General features: G+C 43.9%; 1 protein-coding gene across 2 annotated transcripts; it reads left to right on the plus strand.

Moving 5' to 3' along the window:
* Positions 1 to 114: 114 nt before the first annotated feature.
* cacna1fa (calcium channel, voltage-dependent, L type, alpha 1F subunit a) lies at positions 115 to 18,438 on the plus strand. 2 transcript variants are annotated; one of them, XM_069527299.1, is made up of 47 exons: positions 115 to 722; positions 1,420 to 1,607; positions 1,749 to 1,856; positions 3,685 to 3,824; positions 3,915 to 4,060; positions 4,139 to 4,291; positions 4,439 to 4,635; positions 4,720 to 4,823; positions 4,928 to 5,070; positions 5,156 to 5,224; positions 5,305 to 5,368; positions 5,464 to 5,490; positions 6,144 to 6,304; positions 6,399 to 6,624; positions 6,709 to 6,916; positions 7,012 to 7,132; positions 7,261 to 7,333; positions 7,468 to 7,531; positions 7,612 to 7,669; positions 7,764 to 7,860; positions 7,975 to 8,104; positions 8,182 to 8,241; positions 8,345 to 8,451; positions 8,540 to 8,627; positions 8,771 to 8,878; positions 9,083 to 9,135; positions 9,225 to 9,371; positions 9,537 to 9,738; positions 9,839 to 9,997; positions 10,085 to 10,195; positions 10,282 to 10,365; positions 11,078 to 11,098; positions 11,194 to 11,325; positions 11,415 to 11,480; positions 11,650 to 11,741; positions 11,886 to 12,045; positions 12,938 to 13,065; positions 13,160 to 13,256; positions 13,353 to 13,455; positions 13,549 to 13,650; positions 13,860 to 13,984; positions 14,397 to 14,740; positions 14,836 to 14,997; positions 15,488 to 15,882; positions 16,409 to 16,521; positions 16,622 to 16,951; positions 17,587 to 18,438. In XM_069527299.1, the coding sequence occupies exons 1-47, from the start codon at positions 704 to 706 to the stop codon at positions 17,791 to 17,793; spliced, it is 6,192 nt and encodes a 2,063-aa protein (XP_069383400.1). In that variant the 5' UTR covers positions 115 to 703; the 3' UTR covers positions 17,794 to 18,438. The 2 variants fall into 2 exon arrangements, with proteins under 2 accessions (XP_069383400.1, XP_069383399.1); XM_069527298.1 differs by having other exon boundaries at positions 3,685 to 4,060.
* Positions 18,439 to 19,016: the final 578 nt, after the last annotated feature.

Below are 19,016 nucleotides of genomic sequence, written 5' to 3' on the forward strand. Positions count from 1 at the left end.
TCTTGGCTTTTGAAAGCTTAAAGTTGTGCAGGGGACATGTTGACACTTTATCTCCTGTTCATGCACTCGGGCTCGATCACATCTCTTATTTGCTGTGAAAGTGCGCCCCCTGGTTTCCTCTTTCCTGGTAGTGCACCCTGCTGCTTCTGTCAGAAATCCTGAAATGTGTTTTCTCTAACTCAATCTATCATTTCCACCCTGACATGAACTTCCTAATGTTCTGTTCTCATCCTATTGAACTCTGCAACAAAAGCGCAGCGGGCCACGGAGACTCTCCCAGGTCTCTCTCCACCTTCCCCTTAAAAGATTTCCACTGTCATCCCTTTTAAACGGCTCAGCGCGTCTAATCCTGACGGCTGACCACCGCGGATATGGGGACGCGTTTGTTTTAATATTCCTCGCCTTTATATTTCTACGTAGATTAAAAGAACACAAGAGGAAATCGCAGTTTTTATTTTTATTTTACGCACAGTGAGAAATCAGCAGAAAGCGGCTCTAATTGGATTTCCAGGCTCCGGACTGAGCTGCACCATGTGGATATGAGGCTGCTTCGGTTTAAACTCCTGGAAACTTCTTCTTCTCTATTTTGGGGGGTGGGGGTGGCTGCAGGTTTTTATATCTATGATCCAGTGCGCATCGCAGATCCCCTGAGGAGTTGATGGTGCAGATATCTGACGTGAATTCGTGGTGTTAAACTGCGGACATGGAGGGGGCAAAGAAAGGTAGGGACTCCGCATATGGTCTCTGTAGTGTTGGCTGCAAGATGGCATTGCAGGAATATTCATTGTAGAGAAACGCCTGTGGTTCATTACACTTAAAAGCTATGTAGAAATCACAAGCAATTGCAAATAGACAATGAAGCCACAGGTACGTTTTACAGCAAATCTTTGCTTCAGTTAAATTAAAGCATTTTACAAGAATCGACGCGCAACTTGCATCATATTCAAAGTCCTTCATGTGCAGTTTTCACATAGGTGAGATAATACATGCACCCACAGGCTTATTCCCTGTGCGTTAGTGCTGGGCTAAGAGCCACACCGCTCCCTATAAAGAAGTAGGTCACATCTGGTCTTATACTGTGAGGCCTTCAGGACAGAGTACCTGTCTGTTACTGCAGCCATGTGTCCACCTGAGTTGCAGAATGAAATGTGTGATCATATTGGCAGTGAAATAAGGTGTGAGGTGGGCCTGCAGGCTGTGCACCAACCAGACCTGGTGCAGGGTGTTCTTGTTTGAATAGTTTTAATGTTAATCACATGAAAAGCTGCCCAACAACATGACACGCCTACTTCTCTATTAGAACTACCATCGTCATATATCTTTTCTAGCTTGGAATGAATATTTTAATCTCAGTGATCATGTAATACCTGTGATTAAGAATCCATTAACATCATGTCTGTACGTTGGTTTGTTTGACAGATGCCCCCCCGGGGGAAAATGGAGGCAAAACGGACACCCTCGGGTCAACTGGCTCGGCCAGGAAAAGAGGAGGGGGGGCCAAGAAGGCGATGCAGGCAAACAAGTCTGCCCTCAGAGCCCCCCGAGCCCTCTGCTGCCTCACCCTCAGCAACCCCATCCGCATGGCAGCCCTGGCACTGGTGGAGTGGAAATATCCTTTGTCTCAGACGGTTGGGGTGTTCCTGCTTGTGATACAAACATATACTGACTTAATGTTGGGAGGAAGAATGTTCTGCAGTTGTGTGCTTGTTCCTGTCAAGATGCATTTTATCCCCTTAACTCCAAACCTCAAGCCCTTTGATATTTTCATTCTACTCGCCATTTTTGCCAACTGTGTGGCCATGGGCGTGACCAAGCCATACCCAGATGACGACTCCAACGCCACCAATCACCAACTGGTGAGTTTCAAATGGAGAGATACATGTTTTTGGAAAACATTATGTGTGGGGACATGGTGCACCAATAGATAAGGATCAAACATAAGTTTAGATGAACTGGTTTCACATGGAATTCACCAGATTGTTATATATGAAGGAAAATAATCTTCTTTATTCCACTGGTGTGTTTGGACTCAGGGCCTTAAATTATGTAACATACACAAATGATCATCACAGTCAGAGCATCCATCACAAAACCATGATAAAGTTAAAAACCTGGATGAATGTAAAGTCCTCCTACATAGAAAGGAGAAAAAGGATCTAAAAAAAAAAAGTTTAATGTCTTCATCCAACTTTTCATTTATTTCTTTGTGTTATTTATTCATTCATACATGCACTGATATACGACATATGCAGTGAATCATAGATGAAGAGATCAGTGAGAGGATGTGTGATTTATGAAGCATTTTCTTCATCGGGCCACTGAAGAAATGTCTCAGTCATTTCAATCACGATTTCCCCCGAAGAAAATTCTTATTTTAGTCGATGAAGAGTCTCCTCTGACTGTCCTGAACTTCCTCTCGCCCTCGAGTCATTTCGAGTCATGACACTGACGTGTGCGATTCATGACAAGCGAGTAGGAAAAGGCTGTTTTACTGGCCAATGGACGGTTGTTCATGAACAGGACAGTGGTTAGTAGGTATCCTGCTGAAGGTAGCAACAATAGCTGAGAGGCTCATAGTGTTGTGTTGGATGGTAGTGGTATTAGAGGGGAAAAGTTGCGGTGTGGCCTTAGCTCGGTGACCTTGTCAGGGATCATGACTTACTTAAACACCAACCATCTGCCTGGTCTCACTTCCCTCCCTCTCCGTCTCTCTCTTTTCTCATCTCATTGTTCTCCGTCAATTCAAATTCACATGATCTTCAAACTGAAACAAGTCGAACAAACTAAAGTGGAGTTGTTGTCAGTTTTATTGCACTGTGCTTTCAGGACTGATCTGAAAAGGTTTGCAGAGACCCAAAGGGATGAAGTTTTATTTTAGTTTTAATTGAGGTAGTTTAAGTAAAAGGGGGTAATAGGGTGGGACGTTGGGACAACTTACCCGGTGGGTTGCTCACCACGTAGTAAGGCTCCTGCAGCTGACTGGGTTTGAATCCAGTCGGAGCCCTTTGCTACATCTCATCTGCATTTCCTGTGAAATAAAGAAATAAAAGAAATTGCCCAAAAACTGTTTGGAGCAGGGACACACACACACACACAGACACACACACACAGACACACACACACACACACACACACACACACACACAGAGCTGCAGCAGGATAGATGTGAGTAGATCCCTTTATTGGATTTCACAGAGGAGGTAATCTGACAGTTTAAGATTCTCTTCCCTGCAGGGACTTAGCATCAGTTAATGTCAGGTTTGGGTGAACATTACAGTTTTTTGAGAATACCAGTCATCTCACATTGAACCACGTCGTGCATGGATTATTGCGGCAGCCTCTGGTAAAGTCCTAGTCGCAGTGGAAGCGATAATTAGCAGCGTTAAGCTCAAGGTTACAGAGGAAGAAGGGGATTCCGTGACAGACCTAAGCATGTGTTAGGCACTGGGTTAAGAGGTTAGAAAGCCACTGTTATCAGCCCTTAATGATAATAACACATGAAGTGAAGGAAGAAGCGTGAACAAGACAGAATGGATTGAGAAATGAATGAAACATTTTCTAACTCTTTATTTTACTGTGACAATTAGTCGCTAATATTTATTTCTGTCAGACACTAACATTTAAAAGAAGGTCACTCCAATTTTTGCATAAGCAGTCCAACGTCAGTGTCTCTTCTCTTTTCAGGAACAAGTGGAGTACGTCTTCCTCGTCATCTTCACCATCGAGACCTTCACTAAAATTCTTGCCTACGGCTTAGTCATGCACCCCAGCGCCTACATACGCAGCGGATGGAACTTGCTTGATTTCGTTATCGTCGTTGTCGGGTATTTTGGTGCTTCAATGAGTCACTATATCAAATATTCTGTCATTAATGAAAAAGTAAAGTGCAGCGCTTGTTGTCTGCGCCTGTGCAGGTTGTTCAGTGTGATAGCAGAGGCCATGACGGATCATAAGCCAGGAGAGGCCCATCACGCTGCAGGAAAACCTGGAGGCCTGGATGTGAAAGCGCTCAGAGCGTTCAGGGTGTTGCGACCGCTCCGACTCGTGTCAGGAGTGCCAAGTGCGTCTAATATTTGTTTGTTGATTGTGTTTCTATGCTTCATCCCACACAGACTATTGAGTGTGTTTGTCTCATCAGGTTTACAGATTGTGTTGAACTCCATCATGAAAGCCATGGTCCCCCTTCTCCACATCGGTATGTTGGTCATGTTCGTCATCATCATCTACGCCATCATCGGCTTGGAGCTCTTCATCGGCCGGATGCACAAGACGTGTTACTCCATCGGCTCAGGTCTCTGCTCTCGAAACAAAAACAAAACCAATAAACCATAAAACTTGGGGTGAAAACATAAACGTCCTTGGCAGAGGGAATAATTCACCATCTAATAATCTTAATGGGTGTGTAAACTCACTTCCTGGTTTTCCTTCTGTGCTCCAGGCCTCATGTTGGAGGACGACCCGTCACCTTGTGCGTTCGCTGGGAGCGGACGCTTTTGTGTCACCAATGGGACCGAGTGCAGGGGCAAGTGGGAGGGTCCCAACGGCGGGATCACAAACTTCGACAATATCTTCTTTGCCATTCTGACAGTTTTCCAGTGCATCACTATGGAGGGCTGGACAGATGTGCTCTACTGGGTACACAGATGTGTTGCTACGTCCCCCACAGTTTATTTCTTACTCTAAATATTAATTGTTTAACAACACTTTGTCTCCGCACAGATGAATGACGCCATTGGTTTTGAGATTCCATGGATCTACTTTGTTTCTCTCGTCATCTTTGGATCCTTTTTCATCATCAATCTTGTGTTGGGTGTGTTGAGCGGGTGGGTGGTCACTGGTTGTCAGACACAAACCTTTATCCCTTACATTTCTCTTTTTGTTTTTCTAAGTTCCCCAAGTGTTTGTGTTGCTGTGTGAATATCCACAGAGAGTTCTCCAAAGAAAGAGAAAAGGCGGTGGCGCGTGGCGAGCTGCAGAAGGCGCAGGAGAGCAAACAGTTGGAGGAGGACATGATCGGCTACATGGACTGGCTCATAGAGGCCGAGGATGTGGACGAGGAAGGAAACAAACGTCAGTTTAATGCACATTCACACTGACACAAACACATTTAATCCACGTTTCCTCACATCTGAACAATCTCTATTTGTCTTTGAAGGTGCTGCCATCGCAAAGAAAAAGATGATGAAGAAGTTTGGCTGGTACAAACACAGTGAGGACGGTGGAGGTACGTCAGCTGCCACCGTTTGTTATCGTGTTGATTTTATATGATCAAAGTCGCCAACAGCAAATCTCTGTGGTCCACAGAGTCCGACTCTGATGATGATATCGCGTACCTCGACGATGACAGCGGCTTCTGTGCTTCTCTCATGTGAGGAAACAGAGAAATATCAGTTGACTGTGTTTTGACTCACAAGAGGAGGCTGTTAATTAATCTCTCTTTTCCTCCTCGTCTTGTTTTCTCAGGGCGAAGATGATGGCCAACAGCTTCTGGTGAGACTCTCAACATTACACACTGTGTGAAATATTTATGTGATGGAGAGCACGAGCCTCCACTGACGTTCTTTGAGCTCCTGTAATAATAAAATACACTGTTTGTTTGATTTCTAACATTTAGTTTTATTGATTTTATTATAAATGAGTCGTTAGAGTTAACATGGTATGTAGGCGTTATATGATGTAATATAATGCAATGATGTTTGTTTAGCCAAAGTCACAGAACTTTCTTTACATTTCTAAAAAACATGAATCAAGTTGTACCATTTTTTCAAAAAATTGATGATATTTAAAATGCATTAGAACATAACTTCAAGTCTAAATCCCAAACACTGATGACATCTTTGAGGCATTGAGTGTTTTTTTAGTTTGCAGCTTTGTTTGGTACTTTATGAATAAAATGTGTGTCCATGGTCAGCTGATAGAAACAGACAATATGAGCTGTTATAAAACTTTTATTTCACAGAATAAACGATGCAGAAAAGATGTGTGTTTATGTTCATAATTTTCGTAAAATTTTATTTATTTTCTTAATCCAAGTTTTACTGTTTATAGGCTGACATACAGTTTGTGTATGAGAAATGTTTAACTCCTTAATATCACGATCAGCATCGACCCCAAAATCATTCTGATGTCCGCTCTTCCCTTAGTGACCAGTTGTGCCAGCTGAATCACACCATGAGGAAGAATTGCAGAGTGGCTGTTAAGACCACAAACTTCTACTGGCTGGTGCTCCTGCTGGTGTTTCTCAACACCGTGGCCAGTGCCTCCGAGCATTACGGACAACCGAAGTGGCTCACGGAAATGCAAGGTAGTGTCATCCTCGCCGCAGAACCTCTGTTTACCTTCATTCTGGTGAAATATCTAAACGCAGCTCCACCTCTTCCTCTCTCTTTGCTCCACAGAGCGAGCCAACAAGATCCTGCTGCTGCTCTTCACTCTGGAGATGTTGATGAAGATGTACGCCTTCGGCCTGCAGATCTATTTCATGGCGCTGTTCAACCGCTTCGATTGCTTCGTGGTGTGCGGCGGCATCCTGGAGACGCTGCTCGTCGAGTTCGAGGCTATCCCACCCATCGGCATCTCTGTGCTGCGCTGCATCCGTCTGCTCAGGATATTTAAGATGACACGGTAACTGAAACACGGCGCTTCACGGGGACACTGCCATCTTTGACCCGTTCCTGAAGTGTATCCCTGCTCTCCTGTTGTTTGCAGGCACTGGGCTGCTCTGTCTGACCTCGTCAACTCACTGCTCAACTCCATGAAAGCTATCTGCTCCCTTCTCCTGCTGCTCTTCCTCTTCCTCATCATCTTCGCTCTGCTCGGCATGCAGCTGTTCGGAGGCAAATTCAACTTTGACGAGATGCAGATGAAGAGAAGTACATTCGACTCCTTCCCTCAGGCTCTGCTCACTTGTTTCCAGGTGATTTACACCCCCACAGCCTCTCGCTTTTATTTTTCAGCAAATCTATGCACTGTGGTATGAATGGCAGCTTGTGTCTCTGATGGTCTGTGCAGATACTCACAGGAGAGGACTGGAATGCTGTGATGTACGACGGCATCATGGCCTACGGTGGTCCTATCTTCCCCAACATGGTGGTGTGCATGTACTTTGTCATCCTCTTTGTCTGTGGTAACTGTATCCTTTTCCAAAAGGCCGTCAACAGATCAATAATGATTGTAAATAGATCTCTGGTCCAACTGAAGGTTAAATTCAGTCTCTTTATTCCCACTGGAGCAAATGTGATTCCTTCATTTTGTGGTCAGACATCCTGCTGAATGTCTTCTTGGCTATCGCTGTGGACAACTTGGCTGGAGGTGGAGGAAAGAAAAACGTGGAGTAAGTTTGACACAATGATATAGCGACACATTCATAACTGACTCGTCCTTTTATTTCCTGCTACTTTTACATTGATTAGTTTATTCATTGCATTAAAAAATGTTGTTTTCACTCAGCTGACTTTGTTTTTTCAGGGAGAAAAAGGAAGATGAAGAAGAGTGGGATGATGATGAAGAGAAAGAAGATGAAGATGCAGGGGTAGATATTGTTTCCATATTTTTACTCAGTTTCTAAAAGATAAGACACCAAGGTTAAAGTATTTGATATTGTGTTTGTAGAATGAGGAGGACGACTGGCAGGAGAACGAGGAGCTGAGAGCCATCGAGGGACTGGAGGGTGAGTGGGACGGACGTCTCTCTGCAGGACAAACGTTTGATGTGCAGATTAACATGGAAACTGTCTCATACCTTTGCTCCTTATTTCATCGTAGGCGTTGCTCCTCTAAAGGCAGAGTTCTCAGGGCCTAAAGAGAAGATCGTACCAATTCCTGACGGGAGCTCCTTCTTCATCCTTGGGAAGAAAAACTGGTAATCTGAGAACATGTGTTTGTTCGCGATGAACTCAACTCTACTGAACTCTATAAAACCTTTTAACTGTAAAAGCACAAAGTAACGCTCCACTTATTTCCTTCCAATCCTCAGTTTGCGAGTCGCCTGCCACAACCTCATCCATCATCCCTACTTCACCAACTTCATCCTCATCTTCATCATCTTCAGCAGTATTTCCCTGGCTGCTGAGGATCCAATCAAATCCCACTCATTCAGAAACATAGTAAGAACACATCAGAGCCTCACAGGCATTTTTCACGCAAAATCTTCAAAGCTCACACTGGTTTCTCTTTTCCTCAGGTGCTCGGTTATGCCGATTATGTGTTCACATCAGTTTTCACAGTGGAGATCGTCCTGAAGGTAACGGACACAGTGGCTGAAATAAACAGAATGACATAAAAAAATTAAACGTGCGCATTTTGAGAGTGTGTAAACATTTCTCCTCTTCCTCGCTCGTGTGTAGATGACGGTCTACGGAGCTTTTCTGCACAGCGGGTCGTTCTGTAGAAATGCCTTCAATCTCCTGGACCTACTGGTCGTCAGCGTGTCCCTCATGTCCTTCTTTCTGCAGTGAGTAGACGCCTGGGGAACTCAAACAACAGACATCAGTCAGAGTCACTGATTTCTTTAAAATGCTTTAAATCCTTGTTGCTCTCAGTTCAAGCGCGATCTCTGTGGTGAAGATTCTCCGAGTGTTGCGTGTGCTCAGGCCTCTTCGAGCCATCAACAGAGCCAAGGGGCTAAAGGTAAATTATTTTCACGTCTTTTTTCATGATAGTAAAATCACGTATTGCCTTTTTTTGGACGCTTCGGACATTTTTTGTTGAGTGTATATGAAGTGTTGTTGTTTGAATCTAACACATGGGCTGTGTTGTTGCTATGTTCTCAGAATGTGGTGCAGTGTGTGTTTGTGGCGATCCGCACCATCGGTAACATCTTGATTGTCACGACCCTGCTTCAGTTCATGTTTGCATGTATCGGAGTGCAGCTCTTCAAGGTACGTGGTCAAGATTTCAACCATTGATTTCTGGATTTGCACCAAAATTGTTTTCTAAATTGAAAAGCCGTTCAATGATTCTTGTGTAATCCTGCTGAGCGGGAAAACAAAAGGAAAGGGGTGAAAACACAATGTCCTCGGTGGAGGTAAAGTGGAAGTAAGTGGCTATTGGGGGTTTTACCGTCTCTGTGTTTCATGTTACAGGGCAGATTCTACAGCTGCACAGATGAAGCCAAACACACTCCAGACGAGTGCAAGTCAGTTTCCTGGTGTCATTTCTCTGCAGAATATAAAGAACCTGTAACATCCTGGGCGGCATCAAACACGTGTCTCTGTCTTTTTTCAGGGGAACGTTTGTTGTCTATAAAGACGGGGACATGAACCACCCCATGGTGAGAGAGAGGATTTGGGAAAACAGCGAGTTCAACTTTGACAACGTGCTGATGGGCATGCTGGCTTTATTCACCGTGTCCACATTCGAAGGCTGGCCTCAGTGAGTAGCAACCTGACTTTGATATTAGTTACGGGAGGAGGAGGCGATGTGTACTGCAGCGAGACACCAGGGGGCGATCACAATGGAAATGACATGTCGTGTGTGTGTGTGTGTGTTTTACGAAATGTTTCCTCACTGCTTTATTTTAATTTTTTTCGTATAAAGGCTCCTTTACCGGGCGGTGGATGCCAACGCAATCAACCGCGGGCCCATTTACAACTACCGAGTAGAGATCTCCATCTTCTTCATCATCTACATCATCATCATCGCCTTCTTCATGATGAACATCTTCGTGGGTTTCGTCATCATCACGTTTCGAGAACAGGGAGAGGCCGAGTTTAAAAACTGCGAACTCAACAAAAATCAAGTCAGTTCCTTTGTAAAACCCTCGTTTTTTAAATTAAACGTCATTGTGCATTTGTCTGACGGTGAATAACGCTCGCTCTCGTCTTTCTGCCCCCGTCCAGCGTCAGTGTGTTTACTACGCACTGAAAGCTCAACCTATAAAGATTTACATCCCCAAAAACCCCTCCCAGCTCAAATTCTGGAAAATAATCAACTCCAGTCAATTTGAGTACATCATGTTTGTGCTGATTCTGGGAAACACCCTCACTCTGGCCATTCAGGTAACGTCTCACACACGTCGCTCAGAGCACACGCAGATAAACTGATGAGTCTCAGTGTTGTGATTTTTTAAGCTTTTGTCTCCTCAGCACTACGAGCAGTCTAAAACGTTCACCTCCGTCATGGACATCCTCAACATGATCTTCACTGTGGTTTTCACCATCGAGATGATCATCAAGTTGTTGGCTCTGCGGGCTCACGTGAGGCTCGTTAATCTTTCAAACTAACTTTCACAACAGCCGCTGGTTTTCGCTGAGTGTCACTTTGCTCATTTGTCTTCATGCAGCATTATTTCATCGATCCCTGGAACTCGTTTGACGCTTTGATCGTTGTGGGGAGTGTGTTGGACATCGCCGTGTCTGAGTTCAGTGTAAGTTCCTTCACACGGTTATGCAGCATTCTTCATAAACTCTGCCTCCTCCAAGTTAGCAGATGGGACATGGATCAAAATACATGTCACACATTTTTCTCAGAGATGGTTTCTGTCCCTGTAGATAGTTCTTATAACACTGTGTTGCTGTTTTCATTAGTTAGTGGATGTTATAAAAATGGGCCGAAATAACGGGTGTCAGGTCCGAGGGCACTTCGCAAGTGAGCCGGGGATCGAACTACCTTTCACTCCTTCTGATTAGTGGATGACCCACTCTACCCTCTGTGCCTCAACTTCCTTTATTTTAATATTTATAAAAAGGTGTTTTAAGATGTGACTTGAAAAAAGAAAGTGAATCTGCAAGTCTTTCAGAGTCTTGAGAGTCGAGAGCTACATTATTGTCACAATCATAATGTTGACATCTGACTGATTTTAGAAAGAAATGTCTCAAGTAAATTGTCAAGTAGATTATATTATTATTATTATTATTATTATTATTATTATTATACAGAAAAATGGAGTAACATGACCTCAGTATGTTTCAAATCCTGACTCTCATTCACTTTACAGAAAAAGCAAAGTGTCCAGAAGTTATTTGGCTTTTTGTCCATTGAAATGTTTTCTTGACAGATGTTTATTTAAATCTGATCCATCCCATTTTTAAATCTCTTTTCTTCTCCATACGTCCTCTGCCTGTCGTGGATTGATCCAGGGGGGAGGCGGCCATGGCGAGGTGAGAGCTGAACCACTGGAGTCTCACACGTACAAGCTGTTTTGACCTGTTGTTGTACGAGTTGTTATTAAAATCTCAACACATTTCCTGTCCAGGGTAGTAAAGGAGAAAGTGGAAAAGTGTCCATCACCTTCTTCAGATTGTTCCGAGTTCTGCGTTTGGTCAAACTGCTCAGCAAAGGAGAAGGTATACGAACTCTTCTCTGGACGTTTGTCAAGTCGCTCCAGGTCAGTGCAGCAGCGAACAAATCATTCACATAACGACAGTAAGGATTAAATAAAGGGCTGATTTCAGTTGTTGACTCTTCTCTGCTCAGGCTCTGCCTTATGTTGGTCTGCTCATCGCTATGATCTTTTTCATCTATGCTGTGATTGGCATGCAGGTGAGTCCTCCAGGATTACGAGATCTAATCAACTCTTTTTAAATGCTTTCTTTTTCATAATCAGAAGTGTAAACAACTACAGTATGAAGCAAACAGAAGAGTCTGCCGACCGTTCTCACAATTATTCTCAACCGTGTGTCTCTCACCATGTGCACTCATCTGCTTGCAGACGTTTGGGAAAGTGGCCGTAGACGACGACACACACATCAACAGAAACTGCAACTTTCAGACTTTCTTCATGGCCGTTCTGGTGCTTTTCAGGTGAGTCGCTTTATCTAGAAAGAGACCGATGCTAATATCAGAGATTTTTGTAACCGAGCCCAAGTTATGCCCCGACACAGTATTACATATTTCCTGGATTAATAGATTTGAAGGCTGTATTAATGTCTGTCTGTGTCCTTGTAGGTGTGCCACTGGAGAACAGTGGCAGGAGATCATGTTGGCAGCTCTGCCCGGCAGACGCTGTGACCCAGAGTCCGACACCGAACCTGGCGAAGAGTTCACCTGCGGCAGCAACTTGTCCTACATCTACTTCATCAGCTTCTTCATGCTCTGTGCCTACCTGGTGAGAGACACGGATTATTAGCTCACACTGAGTAAACCTCTTTACCTGCTCCTGACTCCAAATTAAATTTAGGGATAATTAATTCAGAGTTGCGTTTTTCAGACTGTGGTGGGATAAAAGTCAGATTTAAGAAGAGAGAATAAAAGTTTTAAAAGCTTAAACTGTCTTCTCCGATTCCCCGCTCTAACGTAGAACTTCCACCTCCGTGGATTTTGTTAATCCAGACAGCAAATCACAAAATCCTGATTTAAAAGTGGGCAAATATTTTTTTTAACATTTCAGTGACCTCAGTTCTATTTTAAGACTGTAAACAGTTTGAATGAAGGTGACTTTAAACAAGCAAATTGTGTGTGAATGTGATCTGAAGCACGGACAAGTCGAGTGAGTGCATCATTTTAAAGTTATGATTTCCACATTTCTATCACCCAGAAGAGTTTTAACCTCTTGTTCCCTTCACTTCAGACATTTGATGAATTTGAGTCTGAACTGTTTCCTTATTTCTTGAACGTTATTTACAAGCACAGAATCCAGGTTCACGCTCCTTCTCTTTATGTGTTTCTCACATCCCTTCTCTGGTTTCCTCTCTTGTGGACAGCTGACGTCCATCAGTCTGTGTGTGGTCTTCGACCTTTAGCAGACACCGACTGAGACCCTCCTGTCAGCTAAAAGTAGACCTGGACGTCTGAGTCCTGCTGTGGTTTGCTATATTACAACTGGATGGACTGACGTGCAAATAGAAAATCATTATGAAAGACCACTCCAATAGAAAATACTGTTTTAAGTAGTTTCAAGGGTTTTTGTGTCACACTTTTTGACGATTGATTCAAATCTTGCTTCATAAGTGATGTGTCACAAATGCAGTTTGTTCCGTTTCCCTCCTTCTCTCTGTCAGATCATCAACTTGTTCATCGCCGTCATCATGGACAACTTTGAATACCTGACACGAGACTGGACCGTGCTGGGGACCCACCACCTGGACGAGTTCAAGAGAGTTTGGTCCGACTACGACCCAGAGGCCATGTGAGTCTCATTCCTCTTTTCTCTTTCCTCCTCTGCTACTTCTGTGAGTCACGCGTCAGTAATTGTCTGATTGGTGTTTGTGTGCTTTTTGCAGAGGTCGTATAAAACACATCGACGTGGTCACTATGCTGCGAAGGATTCAGCCGCCGCTTGGTTTTGGAAAACTATGTCCTCATCGAGTTGCCTGTAAAGTAAGTCACCACAGTCAGAGCTTCACATCAGGCTTCAGGGGCAGGATTAGATAGATGGATGGATCTCACTCCCTCTGCTTCGCTTTGTCCCTTCAGAGACTCGTCGCTATGAACGTCCCGCTACACTCTGATGGGACGGTCACCTTCAATGCGACTCTGTTTGCCCTCGTGCGAACCTCACTGAAGATCAAGACTGACGGTGAGTCCACACACTCATCCACACTGGTCCGACGTGTGTGAGACACGGTGCTGAGTGTAATCTGGTTGCTGTCGGGTTTGTTGTCCCCCTCAGGCCCCATCGACCAACAGAACGAAGAGCTGAAGGTGATCATCAAGAAGCTGTGGAAGCGCACGAAGCCCAAGCTCATCGATGAAGTCATTCCTCCCCCTAGAGGTACATCAAAGAATTACATAGCTGCCAATCACTCAGAATTTTAAAAAAAGCTTTTCCCATCAATGGCATCTGTTTCTTCTGAGAGTAAAATAGCAAATACACTCATTTATCTTATTATCCAGAGAAATGTGTAAAGCTTATTCAGCTCCTCTTCCCCTCCACCACCTACAAAGACAGTCACTTTTTAATTTCTCCTTTTTCCTCCTCAGGTGACGAGGTGACTTGTGGGAAGTTCTACGCCAGCTTCTTGATTCAGGACTATTTTAAAAAGTTCCGCAAGAGAAAGGAGAGGGAGAGGAAATCCAAGAGGAAGGACAGGGCGGCTTCTCTTCAGGTGACTTTGAAAATAGATTTGATTGATGAAGTAAAGTAAAACTCGCTTTGAGCCATCATTTTGGTTTGATTGTAGTTTTTCCTTTAATTTAAATCTCCGAATGTGCAAATATTGTTCCTTTCAAAACACAGATGTGTTATAGTTCATTAAAACGTGGTGTGTGTGTGTGTGTGTGTGTGTGTGTGTGTGTGTGTGCTGGAGGTCTCTTCATCACACTTGTGTAATCTGTAGAAACTTAAGCACTTCAGCAGATGAATGTGAAAACAGTAACTAATACCAAACTCATGCATTTACAGTTCAAGACTCTGCAAAGTTGCAGTAAAATATCCAAACTATAATTTTGTGTTTCCTTGTAGATATGTGGTAGAAAATCATTGTAAACATTGGGGGGTTTATTCTTTTGGGTTCTTAGCTTGGGCTGCGGACGCTGCAGGACCTGGCTCCAGAGATGCGTTTGGCGATGGCCTGTGACCTGGAGGAGGAGGAGGGTGCAGACGGAGAGATGATCGGCGATGAGATATTTGACGAGCCTGGAACCTCAGTGAACACCACGCCCGCCAGCACGCCGATGCCACCCATAGAAATGCTGGTGGAGCAGACGACCGTGATTGTCGAACCAGAGCCCATGAAAACCAACGGAGGCGTGATCACAGAGCAGGTGACGGGCCTGCAGGAGCACCAGAGACCAGGGTCAGAGCTGGGAGGTGTTGACGTTGTGACGGAGCAGCCTGTGAGGTGTGAGCGCCCGCCCATCAGGTGAGTTTCTCTCATTTGTCTTTGTAAATCATTGTCGCTGTGATTTTAATAAAAGTCATTACGAGTCTCCTCATTTTCCTGCTCTCTTCCAACAGGGTGGACTCCCTCAGCGAGTTGCCGCCTCCACCTCCTCCTCCTCCTCCACCAGGTGGAGCAGAGGTTGTCCCTGAAGAACCGGTTGTGGCAGATACGACTCAAGTATCTGAGCAGGTTTATAATATTGAAGTCGATGCTGCAACTTTAGCATCAGCAGACAGGTAAGATTCAAAGGGAGGAGAGAGAGACAGTTTGTGATGAATGAATAGAAATCTAAAAGTGTGACATTTTCCAAAATATACATATTTGCTTTCTTGTGGATAGTTAGATTAGAAGATTCTCTTAAGGCCCCTAAATTAATATATTTTATCTTTTTTCGGTTAGTTCCCACACTAAAGAACAGTATAAAGACGATATGCTGTGTTTGTACAGGGAGTTATTTGGGGAACTATTTCTTGCCAGGCAGCTATAAGGTGATTGCAAGACTCCAGGAAGTCGCTGGTCCCTGCCAGGAAATAGTCCCTCCCTAAAAAAACCTTCATAAACCAACAGTTTTTTTGTTTGTACACTTTAGAGCTGCTTGCACACTTTACATTTAAAGAAAGGATGTGAGAGCTTTATTAATCCTCTCATCTACATCTCGGTGTGAATGTGAGGAAGCTGTTATTTAAGTGTTCCTTTAATAACATCATCTTGGTGTGGATTTTCTAGGTACGTGTATCCAGAACCTGTCTCTCCTGTACCGACTGAGACCGGCTACAATGCACAGAGCTTGGAGCAAGCCAGCAACATTGGAGAAATACCTTATGACACATACAATGCTAATGGCTTCATCAGCAACGGTCACAGCAACATCAACGCGAATGGAGGGAGCGTCGCTGCCAGTCCGACTCCCTACGCCTCGAATGGGTACAACGGGAACGGGTACTCCAGCTACAATGAGAACGGGAGCGTCATCAGCATCAATGGAAATGGGAGCACGTTGAACGGCTGCAATGAAAACGGCAGCTCGGTGACGGGCTACGATGGGAACAACGACTACAGCGGAAATGAAAACAGAGGCGCACAGTTCATCAGGCGAAGGCTTCTTCCTAACATCCCGAAAGGTCAGAAACATACTTTTGTTTTGTTTCATCCTTCTTTCCCTCAAGCGTATGGACTGAGTGAGACTATGTTTCCATTTAGCATAATTCTTAACAGATTTACAATCAGAGTGTTTACTTAATTATTAATGGTCGGTTGAGTCATTGCTGGGAATACTACTCAACCTATAAAAAAACAATAGTGATGATAATAATAATAGTAGTAGTCAGAACAAGGACTTGGGGCAGAGGGCGTCTAACAAATGATTCATTGCATTATGGGATATATTATTTTTTAGGATCCAGTGCTTTGGAGCTTCACCCATGTTCGGGAGTAAAAGCCTCTGCTTCAGTTTCCCACATTGTTTTTAAAATATGACTTTAAACCTTAAATTTAATACCACCAGTTTAAATGTGGTAGTGGAAGAGATGTGTAGATGTGGATTAATCACAAATTATATATGGATGAGATTATAGTTGTATACTTTCACTGTTAATGCCAAAGCCCCCACACAGGGTTGTAGTATCCTGACCAACTTTCTTGTTTCAGGTCGTACTCCTGCCTTTAACTTCCAGTGTCTGAGGCCTCAGAGCAGCGTGGACAACCTCCCCATCCCAGGGAACTATCGGGGAAACACATCCCCATCCAGATCCCGTCTACAGGTACAACCGATGCGTGTAACTAACAAACTGCTCGTTTTCAACCACCAAAATGTTTCTCATCTGGTTTCACCGGTCTTCTGCCCTCGCTCCCTTGTGTCAGACCCAGCAGAGCATTGACTCCCGGCCCGGCAGCGCGTCCTCGATGTCTACTGCCTCCTGGGTAAACACAACAGCAGCTGGCACCACTCCTGTTCCGGGAATAATCCCACCCTCGGGGCGCAGGGGCAAGCTCATCTACACTCCCATGATCCTGGTGGACGAAGCCACCGGCAGCAGCCAGCCTATGTGGAGCGACGGCTCTGCCAGCCTCCCCGCAGGAAGCCGGCCCGGCTGGTACCCCGGACAGGCGAGGACCTTCACCAGCATGAGGATGCCACCGGTCAATCAGGGCTACCTAAACAAAGGCAGTGCCGACAGTCTGGTTGAGTCGGTGAGTAAACAAAGAACAACTTAGAAGCAGATACATTTGTTTGGTTCAGTGTTATTTAAAAGATTAAATCAGTGAATTTCACACTAAAACGTTGTTAATGTAAGATACTTGATTTGGTGCTGAAGTGTTTTATTAATTCTAATGGGACAAGACTGTAGATCTTGTTCCCCATCACTTACACTGGAGACTCATTTAACAGGATACCTACTGTCGATGTCTGTAGGTACAGAGGTAATGTGGCGTTTCAACGTCTATTTTCTATTAGACTACTGCTCCTTATCTCAGATTATGGGGAAGTGTAAGTAACTCTGGCACTCTGATATTCCTTCATATCTGTCGTACATGATAAATGTCTTGTATTTAATTCATTATGGTCTTAAAAGTTCTTGAATTTTACTTGTTGAAACTTGTAGAAAACCTGCTAGAGAATCTCTTTGTGGTTGGTATGAACAGGAGGAACGATTACAGCAAGAATAACCTGTTTGTGTGTCAAGTGACACCTGACTATGCCAATATCTCTTTTTAAATGTTGAATCTTACAGTGTTGACCATTTAGCATTTCAAAGTGGCAGAGAGTGAGTATCTGAAAACATAATCCTGTCTTACATATTTGTTTCCCTCCTCCCCACTGTCAGATCTTGATCTCCGAGGGTCTCGGCGTCTACGCCAGGGACCCTAAGTTTGTGAACTTCGCTAAGAGGGAGATCGCTGAAGCCTGCCACATGAGCATGGACGATATGGAGAGCGCTGCCACCGACCTGATAGCTCGCGGAGCCAGTCAGTCGATGTCTCGTTTTGAGGACGAGCTGGCCGATGAAATGAACTGTGTGATTTCCTACTGAGATCAGCGAAAGTGAAGTAACTGAATGAGAAAGAGAAGTACGAAGTTCTACAGAAAGAAGGAGCGAGAAAGTTTTTTTTAATGCCGTGTGTGTTTATATCTTCTGTGGAGAAAAAAAGAAACGATGTGATGGGGACATGAAGTTTGTCGTCTCAAGACTGATATGCTTTTGTTTGTGAATGCCAAAACACAAATGCACTTATTTTAAGAACACGTGAGTATGTGGCAGGACTCGAGCAGGTTTCCAGGGAACTCTACGACTGCGTCTTGCAGAAGAACCTGATGAAGAAGACAGCAAACGGTTGCTCTTAGTTTTATCAAAAAAGAACTGTTTTACATTATAATTTCCTTTTGTACTGTTCTTGAATTGTTGACACGTGTGTATTCAGTTGCAATCATGGCTCATACACACATAGACTGTGAAATATGTTAAACTATTAGATCACTAACACTTGTTCTTACACAGATGATGAGATCCAGTTCACGAGTGCCCACCAGCATTCACTAATTTAGAGAAATATTTAAATATATTTATATCCTCTAAGATGAAACACGCATGCTCATAGCAAAAACAATTATGAATATTTATTTTTTTGTCATGGTGGGGAGCCGTATTCATGTGCACAAATAAAAACAAGTTTTCTCAGTTTGGTGTTTTATTACTGTCACCAAGGAGGATATGTTTTCATCTGTCTCTGATAATTATCCGTCTTATTCAGCAGCATCTTTGACATCACATGATGCAGTAAAGCTCCACGTCACACAGTTTGTTACAGGTCATTTCACACAGATCTTGTGGCTTTTTTTATTTACACCGATTTTTAGGCACACTTAGGGAAGTGATATCTATAAAGGCACGGGGACTATTTACTGTTGATGGAGTAACGTACAACTCCAAACATTTTACCTTAGCTGAAAGGTCCTGGAGGTTTTTTGGTTTATTTCACAGTGAAGCTATATGGATGTGGAGAACTGCAGAGAGAAACACACAAAAGATTGAATTATGTAATCAGCCATTAGTGGACTGGCAGATGGAAACATCTGGGTTTCTCCCTTTAGAGGAAAAAGACACGTGCGAAACAATAACCTGTGCACGTGTTCTAAATCCTGTTTCACTTCTGTGTTTTGCCGTTTGCATGAATGCAGATAACTTGAGCTCCGGCTGAACCTTCCACAACTTGTTTCACTCAGAATAAGCTTTGCCCGGTGAGAGGGAAAATGTAT

The sequence above is a fragment of the Paralichthys olivaceus genome, chromosome 6, assembly GCF_024713975.1.
Source record: "Paralichthys olivaceus isolate ysfri-2021 chromosome 6, ASM2471397v2, whole genome shotgun sequence".
NCBI classification, from domain to species: Eukaryota; Metazoa; Chordata; class Actinopteri; order Pleuronectiformes; family Paralichthyidae; genus Paralichthys; species Paralichthys olivaceus.